General features: G+C 39.7%; 1 protein-coding gene across 1 annotated transcript in view; it reads right to left on the reverse strand.

Annotated features, from left to right (window-relative positions):
* Positions 1–7726: 7726 nt before the first annotated feature.
* LOC108719900 (cyclin-dependent kinase 6) overlaps positions 7727–21135 on the reverse strand; it is a 63156-nt gene continuing 49747 nt past the window's right edge. The window contains exons 5-8 of the mRNA XM_018269182.2: positions 19572–19681; positions 13303–13353; positions 9979–10114; positions 7727–9773 (exon numbers count right to left, since the gene is read on the reverse strand). Coding sequence (XP_018124671.1) covers positions 9612–9773; positions 9979–10114; positions 13303–13353; positions 19572–19681 — 459 coding nt within the window. The 3' untranslated portion in view covers positions 7727–9611. The remainder of the gene's footprint in view (positions 9774–9978; positions 10115–13302; positions 13354–19571; positions 19682–21135) is intronic.

Raw genomic sequence — 21135 nt, forward strand, 5'->3', positions numbered from 1 at the left:
ACAAATTTTACATACTCAAAACTTGAATTGAATTCTAATTGAACTAGACTAAACTCGATTCGAGTTTTTTCTCTGAAATGTATCAATGGATAAAAATAAAGCTCACCACAATTCATCATAGGGAATATCCACATGTTTTTATTCACTTGCACAGGATTTTCAGGAGCAGACCAAAATATCACAGGACTCAGGACTTACATGGGGACCTGGGGTTTTCTGGATAACGAATCTTTTACGTAATCAAAATCTTCAGACCCGATAGGCTGGTTTTGTTCCAATTATATCTTGGTTGGGATCAAGTACAAGGTACCTTTTTATAATTACAGAGAAAAAGGAAATAGTTTTTAAAATTTTTAATTATTTGATTTAAATTGAGTCTGTGGAAGATGGCTTTTCTGCAATGGGGAGATTTCTGGATAACGGGTTTGTGGGTAAAGGAAGCCATACCTGTACAGCCAGCAGGGTTGAAGTAACAAAACTTATGGAATGCAAGGCAGCTAAGCGAGGGGATGAAATGCTGGAAAGGCGATCCTGATGGGAAAGACATTATGAAGGATTGTGAACACACAGTGATCCCGTTAGAATACCCAGGCTTTAGCAGCTATTTGCTGGGGGGGAAAAAGAAAAACAAAGATTTTTTTTATGTATTATTTTATTAAAGAAGATTTGAATGCCCAAAGCAAAACAAATAGGTTTCTGAAGCAGCAATTTTCAAAATAACATGGTCAAGCGAGCGATAGATCACAACTAATCCTTGTCAGATTCCTCTTTTTTTACCATGACATTTAATTTTCATTTAATTTTTATTTTCAGATTTTAAATAACAACAGAATTGAAAGAAGGAAGGAAATGAGTAGGGAGGGAACTATGACTGAGATACGTTATTGACTTAGTAGGAGGTGCTGGAGATTGAAGCCAGGAACACCAGATACATGGGGTAAGCAAGAGGTAGAACTGCGTTCCTCTAGGGGACCTGGGGCTTTCCAGATAACAGATCTTTCTATAATGAGGAACTTCATACCCATACCTTAAGTCTACTAGAAAATCATGTAAACATTAAATAGACCCAATAGGCTTCCCTGCTAAAGTGCTGTGGTTGCCTTGGGCTGGCACACAAGCTCAGACTTGCTAATTCACTAAAATGTGGAGTTTTGTCGTGGGCTCCGAACGCTGGCGACTTTTTGGTGGCGTTACTTCGGCAATGCGAACATTTGATAGTGAAGATGCACTAGCGTTCATTTCTGCTCAGCGAAAATTTGCTAGAGATCTTGCGCTCAGGTCAATTTGCATAGGGCGGGAAATTATAGTTGTATGGACGTCTTTATGTTAAATGTTGGTGCATATACTTACAAATTTCACTTTTTAAAACACATGTCCAGGGAACATTAATAAAGACAATAGAGTTATTCTAATGCCCTACACATGAGCCCACTGTAAAATTAATGTTCCATATCTTAGAAAATGTATGGGGGAAACTGGTTACCAAAAAAAAAATTTTAAGGACTTTTGCAGCCTATCACTCTGAAATAAGGAAAAGACGCCAGCGGTTTTTTGGACTTTGATGCATTTTCCACTCACAGAATATGATGTAAGAGAGAGAAGATTGAGGAAGTCCTATGCACTCCAATGCACTTCTCCTGGTCTGAGCTGGTGAAGGCAAGTATGGCGAAAGAGGTAATGTTCAGTAAAATCCGCATTTTAGTGAATTTGCGGAGTAACGTCCATTCGCCAGAGTGAATTAACGCCTGTCTCTTTCGCTAGCAGATTGTCGCCTGTGCCCGTTAGTAAATTGCTGATGTCCCTGCGGGCGGTAACGCTAGCGAATTGACGCTAGCGTTAGCCACTTCTGCCCCATTGTCTCAATTTTATCCAAATAATCCAAATTTTCCAAAATTATTTCCTTTTCTCTGTAGTAATAAAACAGTACCTTGTACTTGATCCAAGCTAAGATATAATTAATCCTTATTGGAAGCAAAACCAGCCTATTGGGTTTATTTAATGTTTACACGATTGTCTAGCAGGCTTAAGGTATGAAGATCCAAATTATGGAAAGATCCGTTATCCGGAAAGCCCCAGGTCTCGAGCATTCTGGATAACAGGTCCCATACCTGTATTTTGTTCGATCCGATTAACGTTTCTTGTATCCTAAATCTTTAAAAGTGAGATGTTGAAAACTCAAAACACATGACAGTGATAGGCAGATCATACATCAAGGGGAGACTCTGTTATCTCATATTAACCTTATTAAACCTGAATACTGACCTCAACCTTTATAGATGCACCCTAAGTTTTCAAAAGAGAGTGCACTATGGGACTGGACTGTAAGTTAAAGCACCCTCACCGAAGCTACAGCCAGTGCCCTATACTTTTACTGGAAGAAGTGCTAGATACAAATGTTGTTGCCCCCCGCACACCCTACCTACTAGGCGGAACAAGGATGCCTGGTGCACACATGAAGAGGCTTGACCACCTCCCAACAATTTATCAAATTAACTTGAATCTAGAGCCCAGTGAACTTTATTGTAGCATGCTGGAGTCCTCTAGTGACCAAACAGAGGTATAACCATATAGCTTTAAATAATTATTCCAAAGCATGCTTAAAAGTTAAAAAAATAACTCATGGCACCTCCCAACAATAGTCCAATAGAAAAATACCAATGGCACACAGGTCTGCTGACACTTTAAGTGGTTATTGCCCAGTTCAAATAAACAATTAGGGGCAAATGCACTAACCAGCAAAAATTTGCCAGCGACGGCTTGGCAGTGATCGCAACACTTCACCAGGCGTAATTCGCTAGGAAACCACTAATTCACTAGGATGCAAAGTCGCCTCCAGGCGAAGTTTCGCTAGCGTTACTTCAACAATCAGAGCGAAGTGCTAGCGTTGGCTAATTTGCTTACAGAGGGAAATTATAAAGCTGCATGGACGTATATGTTGTAGCAAATACATTACATTACACAAGCCCAGGGAACCTTCATAAAGTAAATAGAGTGGTAAAGGAAAAGGTGGGGAAAATGTTTTTTATTTCCTTGTTTTGTGACAAAAAGTCATATGATGTCCCTTCTCACCACTAATTTACATATGCAAATTAGGATTGGGATTAGGTTCAGACGTGCACAAGGATTCGGTGCATCCCTACATGTAAGTCCTGAATACTAGACATTCACCAGATATATGTCTCGCATATGCTTATCCTGGTGTCCCGGCCACATAGCACTTGCCGGATGTGTGTGTGTGTATGTATATATGCCTCAGTATGACAACATGTGCTAGATCACACAGATAAAAACACTGTGTAGGTGCTGCCAGTGACACATGGATTTTATTTAGTAACAAATAACTATAAAAAGTCCCTGAAGCAAAAGGAATGGCTAATCACAAATAATACATACTAAGGATGCACAAAAATCCAGGATTCGGGCAAGGATTTTGGCCTTTTTCAGCAGGATTCAGCCGAATCCTTGTGCATGGCGGAACTGAATCCTAAATTGCATATGTAAATTGGGGTTGGGAAGGGAACTCACGTGACTTTTTGACACAAAACAAGGAATTAAAAAAAAATTTTTCCCACCTTTTCCTTTCTCGTCCATAATTTGCATATGCAAATTAGGATTCAGTTGGTATTCGGCAGAATCTTTCACAAAGGATTCTGGGATTCGGCCGAATCCCAAAAAGTGGATTCGGTGCATCCTTAATACATACTGTAAATTGCACTTGTTTCTATGTAATACGGATTTCAGCAGCATAGCACATGGCTGCATCGGAGCAAATGAAGCCTGCAGTATAAAGTGTTTGTGTTTATCCATGTTTTTTTTTTTTTACATAGTATAATGATCGAAAAAACGATGTAAAAAAACATTGTTAAAGGAGATGTAAAGTTATAATCATTGATTTTATTTTTTTTGATTTTATGTGACACTGGTGCTGGGCCGGTGCTCATAATAGCTGAAAGGCACAGGGTACTTCTTCCTGTTCTTTGATATTCTCTTCAGCCCCAGGATTAGTGTGGATCGGCAGTAGTGTGAAAATCGAATTTTTTTGCTTCTAAATTCACTCTACCAGAATGGGGAAGAAGATAAAGATGGTGGAGTGGTGCTCCTACAGTAGAACCCTGTGCCCAACAAACAAGATCACTGGCCCAGAGTAACAGGTAAGTGGTTTTAATCACTGGGGATCAGCTGACTATAGAATACACACACTAGGTTACTGTTAATGATGCAACCCTATAGCTTCATCATACAAAAAAAAACCAGTGCAGATTGCAAAATGTTTAAAGGAGAAGGAAAGTCGTTTCACACTTGGGGTGCCAAATGTTAGACACCCCCAAGTGAATGTATTTACTTATTCACCATGGAGTGCTCCTCTTCTGGGTTCTTCTTGCTTCTCCCGGCTGCGCATGTGCATTCGAGTGAAAACCTTCTTATTCTACTGCGCATGCATCTGCCCCGGGAAATTTGAAGAAAGAAGAAGTCGGAAGAAGATTGCTCCGGGCTGCTCACTGGAATGACCCCGGGTCGGTGCAGTTTTCTGCTGATAGAAGCACCGTCCCGGGGTTTCAGGTAAGTAAATACATTCACTTGGGGGTGTCTAACATTTGGCACCCCCAAGTGCGAAATGACTTTCCTTCTCCTTTAAGTGGCTCCTTATAGAAATGGCCATAGTACGTGTGACTGTCTAAAATATCAGGTTCCTATAAAACATATGTGGGCTGGTTTAGCCAGCTCCATGCTTTAATATTCTAATTTAGCAAAATAAATTCCTGATTAGTTGTTACTGGCAACTGCACTTGCACATAGCACAGCACTTGTGTTTATACATCAGCCCCATAACATGGGGCCAATCTGCAAATAGCTTTTTCTTCTGACTACTGACTATATCTAGAATAATAAAAGCTCATATCTGTGGTAATTATGGATTACAGCACTAGGGGCAAATTTAAAAAAATTACAAAGGTCTGCTAAAGGTCCTCGTATACAATTTATATAAACCCTTGCAAAGACTCCAAATGTCAATAGTGCCCAACTGCCCAACATTGGACTTGCTTTGTTATTTCCATTTTTACTGGTCCTTCTTAACTGGAGGCGACTGATTTCCTTAATGCAGATCTGTTACTGTGCTACAGCACTGATCAAGGGTGTGTTTTTTTAGCGTCTTCCCCCAAAAAACCATAGTGGGTGCTGTGCTTCCTGTAGCACTAATTTGTGCTACTGTTTGGGGCAATAAAAACACCAATACGAAAGGTGGCCATATATTGGTAGATACACTCATTTGGTGAGGTTGCCAAACTGATGCAGTCCTCAATCCGAGGGAAATTTTAAGCCTACCCAAACGTCATCTGGCCAATTTTCAGTCAAATTTCGATCAGGAAAGCCCACCAGGAAGGCCCCATACACTGGCCAGTTTAACTGACTATAAGGGGGTTATTTACTAAACTCAATGCAAAAATCACTAAAAAATCCTCTAAACCCAGAGGATGGAAAAGTCTGAATCTGAAATTCCGACACCTCAAACCTGTTGAGGTTGCATATAAGTCGATGGGAGAAGTCCCAATGATTTTTTGATGTGTGCTGTATTTCGTGCAATACCCCGAAGTTTTCAGGCAAAAATCTGAGTTTTTGGGTGAAAATCGGATGAAAAATCGGAAAAAATCTTGAAAATCTGACTTTTTCCCGCAAAGTAAATTTTCGGGAAAATGTATTAATAAATAAGCGGAAAAAAAACCTGAGTGTAATTGATCGGAGTTTCTAGCAGAAAATATTCAGATAAATTGGGACTATAATAAATAACCCCCTAATTGTTGGCAGATTTTATGGGCCTGTGTATGGCCACCTTAACTCTAGATATTAAATTGTAAATATAGAGGGTTACCCAACTCTGGGTTATATCATCTGAAAACACCTTGGCTGGATAATGAATGCAAATGATAGATTCTCTTCCTCCCGCTGTGATTCTTTTAGAAGTAAAAAAACAATAAATACTTGCCATTTGGCTTCCATCACAAACAGAAACACCCGATATGACAGCCATTAAATGCAATACATCACTCCACTGGGAACATACTGAACATTACAAACAAGCAGTAAGAGAACAGAAGGGTTCAGGGACTTCTCCCTTTGCATATGGAACCCTCACTTACAGTATCAGGGAAAGGAACTAGGCTTTTTAGGATATTCTTTTTTTTTCATTAATCCCAACCCCTGTCCACTGATTACTTAGAGCACCACATGTGATATAGTTTCCACTTCCCAGCAAAAAGAGGTAGATGGGGGAAATAAGGACGGCCTTATTTGCAGAGTCCACATACTGGTTAACCTATTAAGTGCTTTTCCCGTCTCCATCAGTTCTGAGAGACTGGGGGATGGGCACTTAAAGCTAAGCATGGTAAAGAGCCACCAACTGGAAAGTCAGAGGTTGAACGTGAATGGTGAAGAGGTAGAGGGGCTTCAGTGCCGGAGGGGCTAGTACATGTTGTAGGCCTTGCTTGCAAAGGAGAGGTTAGGTCAACATTATGGGGGGTGTTGGTTTTCTACATTGCTGCTAGGCAAGCTCCTCTAAAATTAGAGAGTACCGAACCAATGTGTTTGTGCATGAAGAAATATGTGTATACTTAAAGGGATACTGTCATTGGAAAACATGTTTTTTTCAAAATGCATCAGTTAATAGTGATGCTCAAGTTGCTGCACTGAAATCCTTTTTTCAAAAGAGCAAACTAATTTTTTCATATTTAATTTTGAAATATGACATGGGGCTAGATATATTGTCAGTTTCCCATGTGCTCCCAGTCATGTGACCTGTGCTCTGATAAACTTCAGTCACTCTTTACTGCTGTGCTGCAAGTTGGAGTGATATCACCCCTTCCCTTCCCCGCCCAGCAGCCTAACAACAGAACAATGGGAAGGTAACCAGATAACAGCTCCCTGGTTGATATAAGAACAGCACTCAATAGTAAAAATCCAGGTCTCACTGTGACTCCTTCATTTACATTGAGTAGGAGAAACAACAGCCTGTCAGAAAGCAGTTTCATCCTAAAGTGCTGGCTCTTTCTGAAAGCACATGACCAGGCAAAATGACCTGAGATGTCCGCCTACACATTAATATTACAACTAAAAAAAAATATACACTTGTTGGGTTAGGAATGACATTTTACATGGTAGAGTGAAATATTTGCAGTATAAACAGTGTAATTTAGAAATAAAAACTGCACCAAAAAATCATGACAGAATCCCTTTAACTCTATCCATAAGAAAGCTATAAATGCAGTCCTGTGTATGTATATCATATGTATTCAGTACCATGGTTCTTTTTATGTAGTAGCATGTTCCTTTGTACATGCAGTACATAGTCACAGGGGCATGTTTATAAAGGTGTATGTAAAAAACATTAAATTGCACCACAAACTGTCACTTTAACACCACAGTGAGCTGTGTAAAATCATGTGCAGTGATAAAGCTGTATAGTAAAAATGTAAGTGTAACAGTCTAGAGCAGTGATCCCCAACCAGTAGCACATGAGCAACATGTTGCTCTGCTACCCCTTGGATGTCAAGAGTGAGTTTATTGCTCAGTGGCCTCAAAGTAGGTTCTTATTTTTTAGTTCCTGGTTTGGAGGCAAGTTTTGGTTGGATAAAAACCAGATGTACTGCCAAACAAAGCCTCCTGTAGGGTGCCAGTCCACATAGGGGCTACCAATAGCCAATCACAGCACTTATTTGGCTCCATCCAGGAACATTTTTCATGCTTGTGTTGCTCCCAAACTCTTTTTACATCTGAATGTTGCTCATGGGTGAAAAGGGTTGGAGATCCCTGGTCTAGAGTAAAAAGAGGAGTTGTTGTGCCACTTTAACACCCCTATTCAAGACACAATTTCTTTGCACCACTGACTTCAATGGGTTACAACAGGTCTGAGGTCTGTAAAGTAATGACATCATTTTTACATTAGCCCGACATTGAAACAAAGCACAACTTTATAAATGGTGTAATTGGCTTTTAAAACAGAGCTTTATATGAGTGCCATTCATTGTGCACAACTTTTTACACCATCTTTTCAATGGATATACCTTTATAAATATTCCCCATGATGTCTGTACCCAACAGTAAACCCAAATCCCACTTAGCTTTGTGCTCTCTTGGCATCATGGTGCATGATCTCAGAAATCTGAGGGGTCTGTAAGGGCCTTCTAGTTCAAGCTAATGTTACTGCAAGGATGCATTCTATGGACCCACTGGAAGGTTACAGCACATTCATATGGTTGTAGCACCTGAAAAGCAACGGATGGGGTCCTTGGTTTATTTACCTGCCTTGAAGGTTAGCAAATATGATTTATGTCAGTATGATTATGGTACATTCATTTCCATTTGCTCAGCATTCTTCTTTATATGGGGTAATGCAAACGATTTATAGGGCAAACCTTGCCTGCTGTTGAACAAGTCTCAGAACGTTGGAGCTGCCTTGCTGCTTGCTACATCTGAGGCATTTTCCATATCTTGTAAAACAGCACATTGCAAAGATGATGCCCTGCTGTTCTTTTAATAACCCATAAAACATTTTAACGAAAGGCTAAATACCCACTTAATTTAAAACCAACCTTCTGGAATCTTCATTGCTCAGCAAACAAATTCACATAAAAGGAATTTGTATCTTCTGTTTATAGGTGGGGTGCATTATACAGTAAAAATGCCGGCCCACCCTTTTTAGCTCAAAATACATTGCTTTCCTAGGAAGCAGCTTTCGCCATAGGTTTGTGTGCTCATCTAAATCTTTTGTTGAAGTAAATCTTCCAGCAAGCCGACGGTGAACAGTGTTGGAAAAGCTGTAGTTCAGCCTCAGCTGGAAGTTGCAGATTTGACAACTCTTATGTGAAAATAGAATTTCTTTGTCCATGTAGCAGCTCCCATTGAATAGAAACCTAAATTCCACCTACTCGATCGAAGACTGACCTATTCGACCCCAAAAAAAACCTTTGACTTAATTTCAGTTGGTCTTTTTGAATTCGAATTTCTACCTTTTTTCAATTCGAAATTCGACCCTTGATAAATCTGTGTGAGTGTGTAAAAACACCCCTAATTAATTTAGTTTATTTGTCACTAACACTTACTAGATGTCCTGCTGAAGTCTCTGATAATTAGGGATTTATTTTTTTTGTGCTGGGATTTGCACTTCAACAATTAAAATGATGCAAGTTGGGTAACACTGACATAAAATAATAGTTCCCATAATGACTACTATACTGACTACTATATGTCATCAACAAGCTACTTATCTCCTTCTCTACAACTAAGGGCCCATAAGTTTGAAGCCCCTAAAAGCAGGTAGCCAGTTTGGCTTTAGCAGCTGTATATTGAGAGTCCATCCTGTTATGGCAGTGGCTGACTTCATCTAACTGATACGGCAGCTTCAATGCTGGACTGTAAGTAAGCAGCAAAAAAAAAATCAGCAGCTTTGATTTTAACTGGAATTCATCCAGATTTTACACAAAACAAACAAGTAAGCTGCACTTGGCTTGCATTGATTGGAGGAACAGTAGCAGTGTTCCAGAGATTCTTGTGGGAATAGAAAAGGTTCCGTGAGGAGTTTCACATCCACTGGGTTGTGTCCATGTGCCTCCCCTACATCAATTGGTCTTGTTTCCAGCAGAAACTTTATCCACCCCCTTTTGGCCGCTTGGCCTGTGAGAGTCTACATTGTCTTTGTATTTCTGTAAATCGTGGAAATAAGGGTGGGACAGAGCGCCTGATGCAGAGATGCGGTTGGCTGGAGTGAAGGTTAAGCATTTCTAGGAAAAGGGAAACAATAATAAATGTATTAGGCAACTGGTACCCACTGAGACTCTGGACTGGTAACCAATATACCTCAACACAGCTTGTTTAGCCTTTCCAGCAACAAGAGCAGCACATCTAAGAGATAAATATCTATGTCATAAAGCTCCTTCCAAATGAATTCAGTGTGCAGCTACAGTAGCATGAAATCCTTTCACTTACAATAAGTAAGTCCTTGCCTTGCTCATCTATATCTGGAACAACATTTTCAATGGGCAGAGGCTGTTTAAAATGCAAGGCGTCCCTTGCAACAGCCACATCATGGGGCCACTCGTCTTCCTTTGGGAGTCCAATAACACTGTGGGAGAGAAAACAGCCATTACCAAATTCGTAGAGCAGAAATAATGTCCTTTCTAAATCATATTGATATAGAATATAAGACATCAAATACCTGTTCAGCCTAAATCTTACTCTTAAAGGAGAACTAAACGATAAAAATGAATATGGTAGCAGCAATGATCCAGGACTTCAAACTTGTCACAGGGGGTCACCATCTTGGAAAGTGTCTGAGACATGCTCAGTGGGCTCTGAGCAGCTGGGGAGAAGCTGTGGCTATTTTGGTTTGGTGGAGGGGAATGGAAGCCAATTGGGACAGAAAAAAGACTTTGAATCTGGCTATCCATTAGGTGTTAGTGGGATTAGTGAGGGGAGGTGGTCAATATGGAATAGAGATGGACTTTGATAGTTGGCTGTCCTAGTGTGGGTGGAATGGGGAGAGATGGTGGTGGGCATGACAAATGAACTGAATTAGAATCATGAACACTGATGGGTATATGCAATAAATCTTTTAGGTCTCAAAGTGAAAAACACTCACCAGTTTATGGAAGGGGTCCAGGTGCACCGCCCTGAACCTTCAGCTGAGGGAGCAGATAACCGTATAGAGAAATTGAGCAGGCACTTCTAGGAACCATCTTCCAGGCAGACTTTTCAATTAAAAAAGTATTTATTTATTGAAAAGCACTGTGAGCCTATGAGCCTAGGATTAAGTATCCTGTTGATACGAAATGCGTTAGGCTGTGTCCTAGTGCTCTTCAATAAATAAATACTTTTTTTAATTGAAAAGTCTGCCTGGAAGATTGGTTCCTAGAAGTGCCTTCTCAATTTCTCTATATGGTTATAAAAAATGAACTGCTCCAAAGATAATTAACTTGTTAGTTTTTCATTTGTTAGTTGAAGAATTGTATTACGTTTTTGTTTCTTTATTGCAATTGGTTTATTTTAATCAAAATCAGTATCTATTGCGTTGGGTGGCCAGTACCTCAGATTACTGCAGATTGTAGAATTTTTGATCTGTGGATTAAAGGCTCAGCCTGCCACACATAGTATATTTTACATTCTGCACTCATTTTGGCTCATGGAAAGGAGATCTTGCTCTTAAAGCCCTTCCTTTGCTCCTGCTCTTTCCTCCACCACAGACAATAAGCACAGTGGAGAAACAACAGACACATGGAAACAAAAACATATGGTTTTCTGGGATTGGTTTACGTTATTGGCTCAGAAGGCATGGGTCCTATATTTTTGCTCATGTTATAAAATATAGAAAACCCAATATCCAGAACGCTCTGCATTACAAGAAGGCCATGTCCCATAGTGACCATTATAAGAAAATAATTCTAATTTTAAAAAATGACCGTTATAAGCAAATAATTCCTTTTTCCCTCTGTAATAATGATAATAACAGTAGCTTGTACTTGATGGTAAGTAAGCAGCATGAATCAATATTTGTGGCAAAGCTATTCTATTGGGTTGATTTAATGTTTCAGTGTTTTAGCAACCTTAAGGTGTGAAGATCCAAATTATAAAAAAGATCACTTATCTGAAATTATCTATATTCATGATGAAAGATCCCATATCTGTTCTGTACTGCAGAATATGCTGACTTTTTGTAAAGGAACTATAATAATAATATTAGTGATTACAGATCACCACTAGGGGGCAGCATTGTATGTCAGATGATTTAAGAGCTTGCTGATTAAAGGGATACTGTCATGGGAATTTTTTTTCAAAATAACTAAGTTAATAGTGCTGCTCCAGCAGAATTCTGCACTGAAATCCATTTCTCAAAAAAGCAAACAGATTTTTTTTATATTCAATTTTGAAATCTGACATGGGGCTAGACATATTGTCAATTTCCCAGCTGCCCCAAGTCATGTGACTTGTGCTCTGATAAACTTCAATCACTCTTTACTGCTATACTGCAAGTTGGAGTGATATCACCCCCTCCCTTTTTCCCCCCAGCAGCCAAACAAAAGAACAATGGGAAGGTAACCAGATAACAGCTCCCTAACACAAGGTAGATCTAAGAATAACACTCAATAGTAAAAACCCATGTCTCACTGAGACACATTCAGTTACATTGAGAAGGAAAAACAGCAGCCTGCCAGAAAGCATTTCTCTCTTAAAGTGCAGGCACAAGTCACATGGCCAGAGGCAGCTGGGAAACTGACAAAATGTCTAGCCCCATGTCAGATTTCAAAATTGAATATAAAAAAATCTGCTCTTTTTTGAAATGGATTTCTTCCTAAAAGTGCTTGAGTATAGATACAAATACCCATGATGAAGTAAATAGTGAACAGAAATGAAAGCTCAATAGCTATTGCAAGTACAAAACAAAATAGTATGGGCAACAAATAAGATGGGAAAATGGAATGGTATCAACATGCTGCTTAACAAACGTACCTGTCAGTAGTGCCCTTGTATGCAAGGAAAGAAGTCACAAAGCCAAATGTTTATGGTTTGACAGAAGCATTAGCATTGAGGTTGGTAGGAAAAATAGGGAATTCAAGTTAGCTGGGAGAGCTGAGACATTTATAGGGTACAAAGAAGCCAATAAAGTGTGCAAACAGCAATCACACAAGCTAAAATAGAGATTGAAAAGCAGTAAAGATTAAAATGAACCCCAAATTATTTTTTTAAAGGGGTACTGATGCTTTCTTTAATCACTGGTATGTGACCCCCCCCCCCCAGAACTAATGTTGGCTGAAATTCCTAGCATGGCCCACTAAGGAGTGTGTAATAGTTAGGTTTCTGTTTGCTTAAATAGTCAGCAATCATCCTAGCTATCAGCACTCTTTAGAGACATAGGCCTTTATAGTAGAGACAATGTAGGTCAAAATAGTGCCATGCCCAGGAATTCAGATTGTGAGGATGAAATGCCAGTGTCTTGTTCCAGTGCAACAGCCTATGTTATATATATACTTGTATGGTGTACAAACATCACTCCCAGGCTCTAATCCACATGGTTGATCACAGCTCACTAAGTACAGGGCTTCTACTATAAGACTATCCAACCAAAAATACTCATGTTGTCTTTCATTTGGCTGTGGCTTCTTACCTCCTGCTGCATGGCTGGTTTTGCATTGGATGCAAGAGACTAGTAGGAACCTATGGTTGGTAATGTTATAAGTAGCCGGATTCTGTTGGGCTAACATTGAACCTTTTGCACCTGTTATTAAGCTGTATATTTGCAGTCATATTTATACTTACTCAAAGATTTTTCCTAATTGGTCAACATCTGAATTTCCACGAAAAAGTGGCCTTAAAAAGACAAAAAGACATTTTATAAATCTGTCAATAAACTTGCCTTTGTTTAACATGTTTCACTAAGTAGCTAAATTGGTATAATTAGAATTAGCAGGGTTCCTGAATAGGTTATTAGTAATAGATCAGTGCTACATTCACACCAATTATTTTGGGTAAAAGGATGGCAGACTGGCGGCCGTGATCCAACGTGATTTTTTAACCCGCCCGGTTGAGATCTGCCCGACTTTCAGCCAGATATTGATCGGGGAAGCCCGTCGGATGGCCCCCACACACAGGCCAATAAGCTGCCGACTCGGTCTGTCTGCAGCTTTTATCAGCCTTAAGTCTAGATAGTATGGTATGAAAATTCCTTAACATGCTCCTCTGTTGTGTACATCTGCCAGCTTGTGCTACATGAATTCCAAATGCAAATGCTGCAATGGAGTAAAAAAATGAATGGCCAATGGAACTTGTCTCAGAGCAAAACCATTGACCCGGGCCCTTTTACACTCTTGTTCTATTCAATCCAGTTGTTGCCCCAATCATAAGAGCTCACATACCATGTTGACATCAAATACTTGCTTATGTCTCAACGCAGAAGCAAAAGATAGTGGGTGTCATATGATGTTGATGGGCACAGTGCTATAGAGAATGTCATGCAAAACTTTAGTGAATTTGTGGAGTAATGATTGCTCGCCAGTGCGAAAAGTCACCTGGCGATAGAGTGCGAATGAAAGCTACAGACGGTCCCGTTCGCTAGCTAATTAGTCGCCTGGTCCTTTTCGTGAATTGCTGATGTCCCTGCAGTGGCAAGGCTGGTGAAAAGTCGCTAGGGTTAGCCACTTCGCTCTTTAGTGAATCTACCCCAAAGTCTAATGAACAATGTGAGAAATAATACGAGTATTTCCTCTACTCAAGCTCTCCTTCTTAATTTACTGAGAATGTTCCCACGGTTCTCTATGTCTGTTCATATCTTGGAGCCCCCAATACCTGGCATTCTTATAGGGCATCTATCTAACACCATTTCATTCCGTATCTCATAGTTTATCACATGAAAACCCAAAAGAAGTCTATGGGGAATGTCTTTTCTCCTAAAATTGAATCTCGTCCATGACTTTTCTTGTGATAAACCATGAGAAAACTTTTTCTCACTGAATTGTATCTGACTCATTGTGTGCAAACCGATTTCCCCAAAGGACTGAGCGGTGGCAGCCATTTTGTTGGGTTTCCCATGTGATTCTTGAAGAAAGACTCTTGCTTTTAGCCTGACTGCGGCATAAACATCTACTAGTTTACCATGTTCCTGGTAAAATGTTTTACTGTGTTCTGGAAATTCATATGAAAGACACAAAGAAATGTTTACTAACCCCAATACCTTGGCAACCATACATCTAAAGTCCTTGTCATAATTGGTGCCAGTAAACAAGCAGCCAACTAGTTAATTCATCAATTGTAACAGGCCCAGATACAAACAAAGGCAATGTCTAAATAAAATGTTAGGCCACATTCCCTGCTCATATTAGTGGCAGCTTTCAGAATCTTTGGTTAGCCAATGGCTGTGTTAACCACAACGCTTAGCCCCAACTGGCACACATATAAGCTTGGGAAAAAACCCACAGCTGAAATGCCTGGGACATAGAATAACAGTCAAACCCAACCGCAGATTAGAAAATGTTAAAGGGGTGAAGTTATTACTAAAAAAAAGTGTCTACTAAATATTTAAAGGTGTAGTATAACCCAAATACAATAAATAGGTCTTGTGCTGAACAGATTGTTTGCCTGCAAACCATAATGTATTTGCCATGAAAACAATAGGCAAAAATTAGGTTAATATTAATATAATATATAAGTAATATTAATTGCACTTGTTTAAGGGTAAGTTGTTAATGGGACCTGGCCCTTAGCCCTTCATGTCTTGAAGGGACGGGGAATGTAGCCCTGGAGTGAAGTATTTTTCTATACAAGGGATAGAACAAATTAAGACAGGTATTAGAGGGGGTGACCTCCTGACGAAATTAAAGAAAAGAGAGGTATATTGGATCTTTCACCTACAGACCAGGTTGCCACTAGGCCTCAATTACACATTTGATGTGACTTGCTATATTTAATTATATTTTCTTATGACTTTTTGTGAATTACACTTTCGTATATGCCCTGTAACATGTATTATCTAACATATAGATCATTGTATTTGAACAAAGCCTGTAGTCCATTGGATGATACATGGCATTTGTAACATATGTATGTGATTGGTTTTACTAAGGGGAGGGACTATATGTGCTAGTATTTAAGGAACTAAATAAGAGAGACTAGTTGGATTCTGCCTATGACTAAGTGCTGGGTAAGCATGAAACGCGTTAGGCGTTAGAGGGATTACTATACATGTCTTTTAACTACTGATGTGAATAAAATATTTTTTTATTGAATAGCATGCTTTGGAGAAATTATTGAGATTCTGGAGTGAAGTGGGCCCAGTAAGGATCCAATGTACTTGCAGTGAGTTACCATATTTTGCAATGCAATTTTGTGTAGAACTGGGGAACAATGGACTAGCTAGTATTTTCAATTGCAGGTCCCATGTGTTAGTGTGTTAGTAAAACGTTGCTCTTCTGGGATGTCAAGGAATACTTATTTGCTCTTAAAGCATTGTGCCATACCGTTATTTTTATCTATCCAGACAGAGAGATATATAGTTTTCTGCAAGATATCTAGCAGAATAAAAAATTATATTGGTTCCTGTGTCCGCCTACCTACTCCTGTACTACTATATTAAGGCATGGGAATTACAGGAAGGTAGATAAAGCACCCAGGCCAATATTTCTTGTACAGGAATCTGAACTGTGGAAGGGGCAATGTTCACCTTTATACTAACTTTTAGGGGCAAATTCACCAACCTCCGATAATTCGCCAGGCGTAGATTCGCCAGGACAAAGCTAATTTCTAAAATCCAAAGTTGCGTCCAGGGCGCCGAACGCTGGTGAAGTTGCATTAGCGTTACTGCGGCAAGCAAATCGAAGTTATGCTAGCGTTGGCTAATTTGCATACAGTGGGAAGTTAAATTTGTATGGACGTATATGTTGCAGCAAATACATTACACTACACAAGCCCAGGGAACCTTAATAAAAGAAAATAAAGTTGTTATATTACCCTACACATGAGCCCGGTGTATAGTTAATGTGCCATATGTTAGGAAATGTAGGGGGAAAAAATTTGCAGCCTATCACCCCGAAAAATGAAAGTCGCCAGCGTTTTTTGGGACTTAGAAAAATGTTCAACTATTTTTTGAGGAACTCCTATCTACTCTATTGCACTTCGCCTGGTCTGAGGTGGCGAAGGCAAGTCTGGCACAAGAGGTAACGTTCAGTAAAATCCGCATCTTAGTGAATTTGTGAAGTAACGCTCTTTCGCCAGAGCGAAACTTCGCCTGGCGTAAGAGTGTGAAGTAGCGCTAGAGTCTATCTCCTTCGCTAGCAAAGTTATGCCAACGAATTCGGCGAAGTACCAAAATGACGTCACGCTGGCAAATTTTCGCCAGCGTTAGTCACTTCGCCCTTTAGTAAATTTGCCCCTTAGTGTGTTATGGGACCTATCCTATTCACTTTTTCAACTAATTTTTATTTGATAATTAGGACTGTCAGAGAACCCTGCTCACAAGAGCTTACAATACAATCAAAGGATCTTCCATAAGGTCCATTTGTTGCTAGGGTAATTGATGCCTCTCCGCAGTTCAAATTCTAGGCACGAGAGGTATAAATGTTTTGACACAAAATAAAGACTAACACCCACATGTAATAAAAAGGACAACTTTGGTCCGCAACCAATAAGATGTTTGCTTTTAGACAGGTGGCCAGTAAATGCAACTTGCTTCCATTGTTCTATGCATTGTCCGCATTTGATTACCAAATTATCTGCATTATGCTTTGTTGGTCGGCCTTGGTCATACTGGTGCATGGAGCACCATGATTTCCCAAAGCATAATGCTGTCTCTCAGATTATTAAAGTGTGGTGGATTCAGTAATGTCATCAACACATGCAACACTCTAGTCTTAGCTATAATGAAGGTACATTCCATAGCTCCATTGCTAACTACAAAAAACACTAAGGATGAGGCCACCATTACTGGGGATATCTGTCAGGGATCCAGTGCCAGTAGGGGACCCTTGAATACAATTGAAAGGATGCACAGCTGTAAAAAGGCATGGTTGAGCCATAGCCAGGCTGGTGTATAGTGCCCAACAGGCCCGGACTGGTAATCTGTCCAATCGGGCAATTGCCCGAGGGGCCGATCTGCCCTGCGCTTAAATGGGCCGCACGCTGCCTAATTAACACTTTGCTAGTGCTTTGATTATGCGCTCCATTTTGGCACAAAATTTTTTTTTTCACAGCTGGGCCGGCCTACAAAGTGGACCACGTTGCCACTCCAAAAAAAACCCCTTGTGAACTAAATAAATCATAAATCCTGTAACATGCGGCCTTACTGACTAGTTCCCTGATCCAGAGGGAGGGGCTGTTGCGAACTCATTTTACGCTGGGAGCACGGACACACAGGAGCAACTGCTGATCGCTTCGTTCTTTGCAAATATTCAATCAACCATCACGTTGGTAGGTCCCTTCCTTTAAGCAGTCTTTTCCAAATGCATCAGTGACCTGTGCTTGCAATAAATATTTCTCCCTCTCCGAGTCTTCCTTCTTGTTGTGTCTATAATGACAATAGCCTGTTCACAGACTTGGCGGCTGGTGTAACAGACCAGATCTCTGAGATTCCGAGAGAACTTTGATGATAAAGATTTACACAGGACTCCTGCACAGGGCACTGATCCTTCTTTGCCAGAGCTGCAATAAAACTGGAGCAGTGATCACAAGTTCACAAAGCAAAGTCTGGGGTAGCATGATGGTTTTTGCACGTAACGTATTAGAAGCAGTGAATAACAAGCATTTATATATTTAGGCACCATATATGTTTTTTGGCAACATATATTGATTTTTTACACAGTATTTTACATGTATGCTTTGGAATATTTTTTACCTGTACATAAAAATAAAAAACATTGTGCTCATGGGGGACTGAACAAAAAATGTATTTAAAAAATCCTGCTTTTTGATTAATGTGCTGAAGCACAATAATGAAAACATATGAACTGACATGTGAATGGTTGACTTATGCAGTAATTAAAACCATTTAGCCTGCATGCCCATTAGTTGATAACTTTTCAGTTTGTCTGTTAACTTTAGACTCCCCAAATAAAAAAATCACCCTCTGCCTATGCTTACAGGGATATATATATATATATACATACTGATAAATAAACTATAGAGATTTAGTGCCTTTATCAGCCTTTTATACCCAGTGCTGTATTAAGGCACTGGTGGGTGAAGACAGGGGTGCTGCACCAATGAGGTAAGTTGAGAAACTCCCCTCAGGCGGCAGCACCCCACTAGTTACCAGGGGCAGCAAAGATGCAGCTCCTGGTAACTTCAAGAGCTTTTACACAGTAAACAGTAAAAAGTACCCCCTACTGTAAATAAGGATATTAGAAGTCACCGAGGGGTTCTGTGACCATATAAAGACACAAGGCTGCAGACTGAGTTATACAGGCAACTCTGAGTACCCCCTGTGTATTATAAGGGATAATGTACCCCCTACTGTAAATGATAAGGATATTAGAAGTCATTGAGGGGTTATTCTGTGACCATATAAAGGCACAAGGCTGCAGGCTGAGTTATACAGGGAACGCTCAGTATCACTCATGTATTATAAGGGATAATGTACCCCCTACTGTAAATGATAAGGATATTAGAAGTCACTGAGGGTTTGTTCTGTGACCATATAAAGGCACAAGGCTGCAGGCTGAGTTATTCAGGGAAATCTGAGTATCACTCATGTATTATAAGAGACAATATACCCCCTACTGTAAATGATAAGGATATCTATATATACATATATAAAAGATGCGTGTATAAGTAAAACAAGAGCACGCATATATGTGTGGGCTGCTTCGATATTTTTGCCGGGGCTGCTATTTAGTCCCAGTCCGGCCCTGGTGCCCAATGATTTCTAAAGGCAACCTTACTCTGAACATAAGAACATTGCCATAGTTCACATGGAAATAAAATAATAAAAACATAAAATGATGCATAGTTATCACATAGACACCAAACACGTGTCCAGCCAAAGCAAAAAATGCCTACTTTCAGCGAGTGAATGAAAATCCCATGTAGTAAATATGACTTACTTTCGCCGAAACATTTCTGCAAATATACAGCCAACACTCCAAAGATCAACTGGCGTGGCGTAACTTGACTGAAGTAAGACTTCTGGGGCTCTGTACCATAAGGTGACCACCTGCCAATGGAAACAGCTATTAATTACAAAACACATACCCACACAAAAATTCATCATTATTGATCTGGATATATTTTTAAAGTTCTAGGCTGTGTATACACCACTAATACAATACATACATGGCACATGCAGGGCAATCAGCTGTACGAGTAAATATATAATCCCCTATTAAAGTGGCAGGTGGTAAGAAGTATAAGATGGGGGGGGGGGGTCCTGTGCTGCAGAGACTACAATCTAATGCATGTAACTAAAACGCAAATAGGAAGATGATAAATACAGCAATTCACAATGCTGGGGCAAATACCAAGAATAAACTAGATACTGCGCCCTCCAAGAGGATGGACTTAAATGCGTTTGAAGACTTTAAAGGAGAGTTCTCTACAAAGGAATTCCAGAAGCCACAAGGAAAACTGTTTTCAGGCAGATAGTGTTTGAGGTAGAAAGGCAGAATATTTGGTTAGAACCCTACGAAACCCTATGAAATGGAGAGTATGGGAGCACAAGTAAAGACATATAACGAAGTGTACTAAAGTCAAGGATTTTGAAAGTATTTTGATTTGATTTTTTAGTAGACTTAAGGTATGAAGAATTGCTTCTTGTGCGCTTTAAAGGAGAACTAAACCCTGCAAGTGAATATATGGCTAAAAATGCAATATTTTATATAATGACCTTATTTCACCAGCCTAAAGTTTCAGCTTGTCAATAGCAGCAATGATCCAGGACTTCAAACTTGTCACAGGGGGTCACCATCTTGGAAAGTGTCTGTGACACTCACATGCTCAGTGGGCTCTGAGCAGCTGTTGAGAAGCTAAGCTTAGGGGTCGTCACTAATTAGAAAATTAGGTTTGTTTGTAATATAAGCTGATGCTACAGGGCTGATAATTAAATTCTGGTTTCTAACTGCACTCGTTTCTGTGGTGTCATGTATTAAGTATCTGTATTAAGTACTAATCAGCCTTATATTGTTATATTTATATTCTATGTGTACTGTATATTGTGAGTGGGTCCCTAAGCTCAGTAAGTGACAGCAGCACAGAGCATGTGCAGTGAATCAGTAGAAAAGAAGATGGGGAGCTACTGGGGCATCTTTGGAGACACAGATCTTTACTGCTAAAGGGCTGTGATTGTCTTGGGCTGGTACAGAAGCCCAAAACATAATGTAACAACATGTTTAACTACTTCTTTAGTTATGCTTTAGTTCTCTTTTAAAAAAATTTCCTAAATTACAATTAATATAAAAAATGGTGTCATTTTAAAGATATGTTCACTGGGCTCCTGTTCTTCTTTTGTCTATGGAACCTTTGAGATTCTGCAGTCAGGTGCCATCCAAAAGAATCATTTTCGATGAGATGTCAAAACTGCTATAGGGCTCAATAATGTCATATTATTCAATTTCTCTGTACGCAGCCTACTTTTTAAAGTTTTTTGTCGTGTCGAAAGGCCCAGGCAAATCC

The sequence above is a fragment of the Xenopus laevis genome, chromosome 6S (assembly GCF_017654675.1).
Source record: "Xenopus laevis strain J_2021 chromosome 6S, Xenopus_laevis_v10.1, whole genome shotgun sequence".
In the NCBI taxonomy this organism is placed as follows: Eukaryota; Metazoa; Chordata; class Amphibia; order Anura; family Pipidae; genus Xenopus; species Xenopus laevis.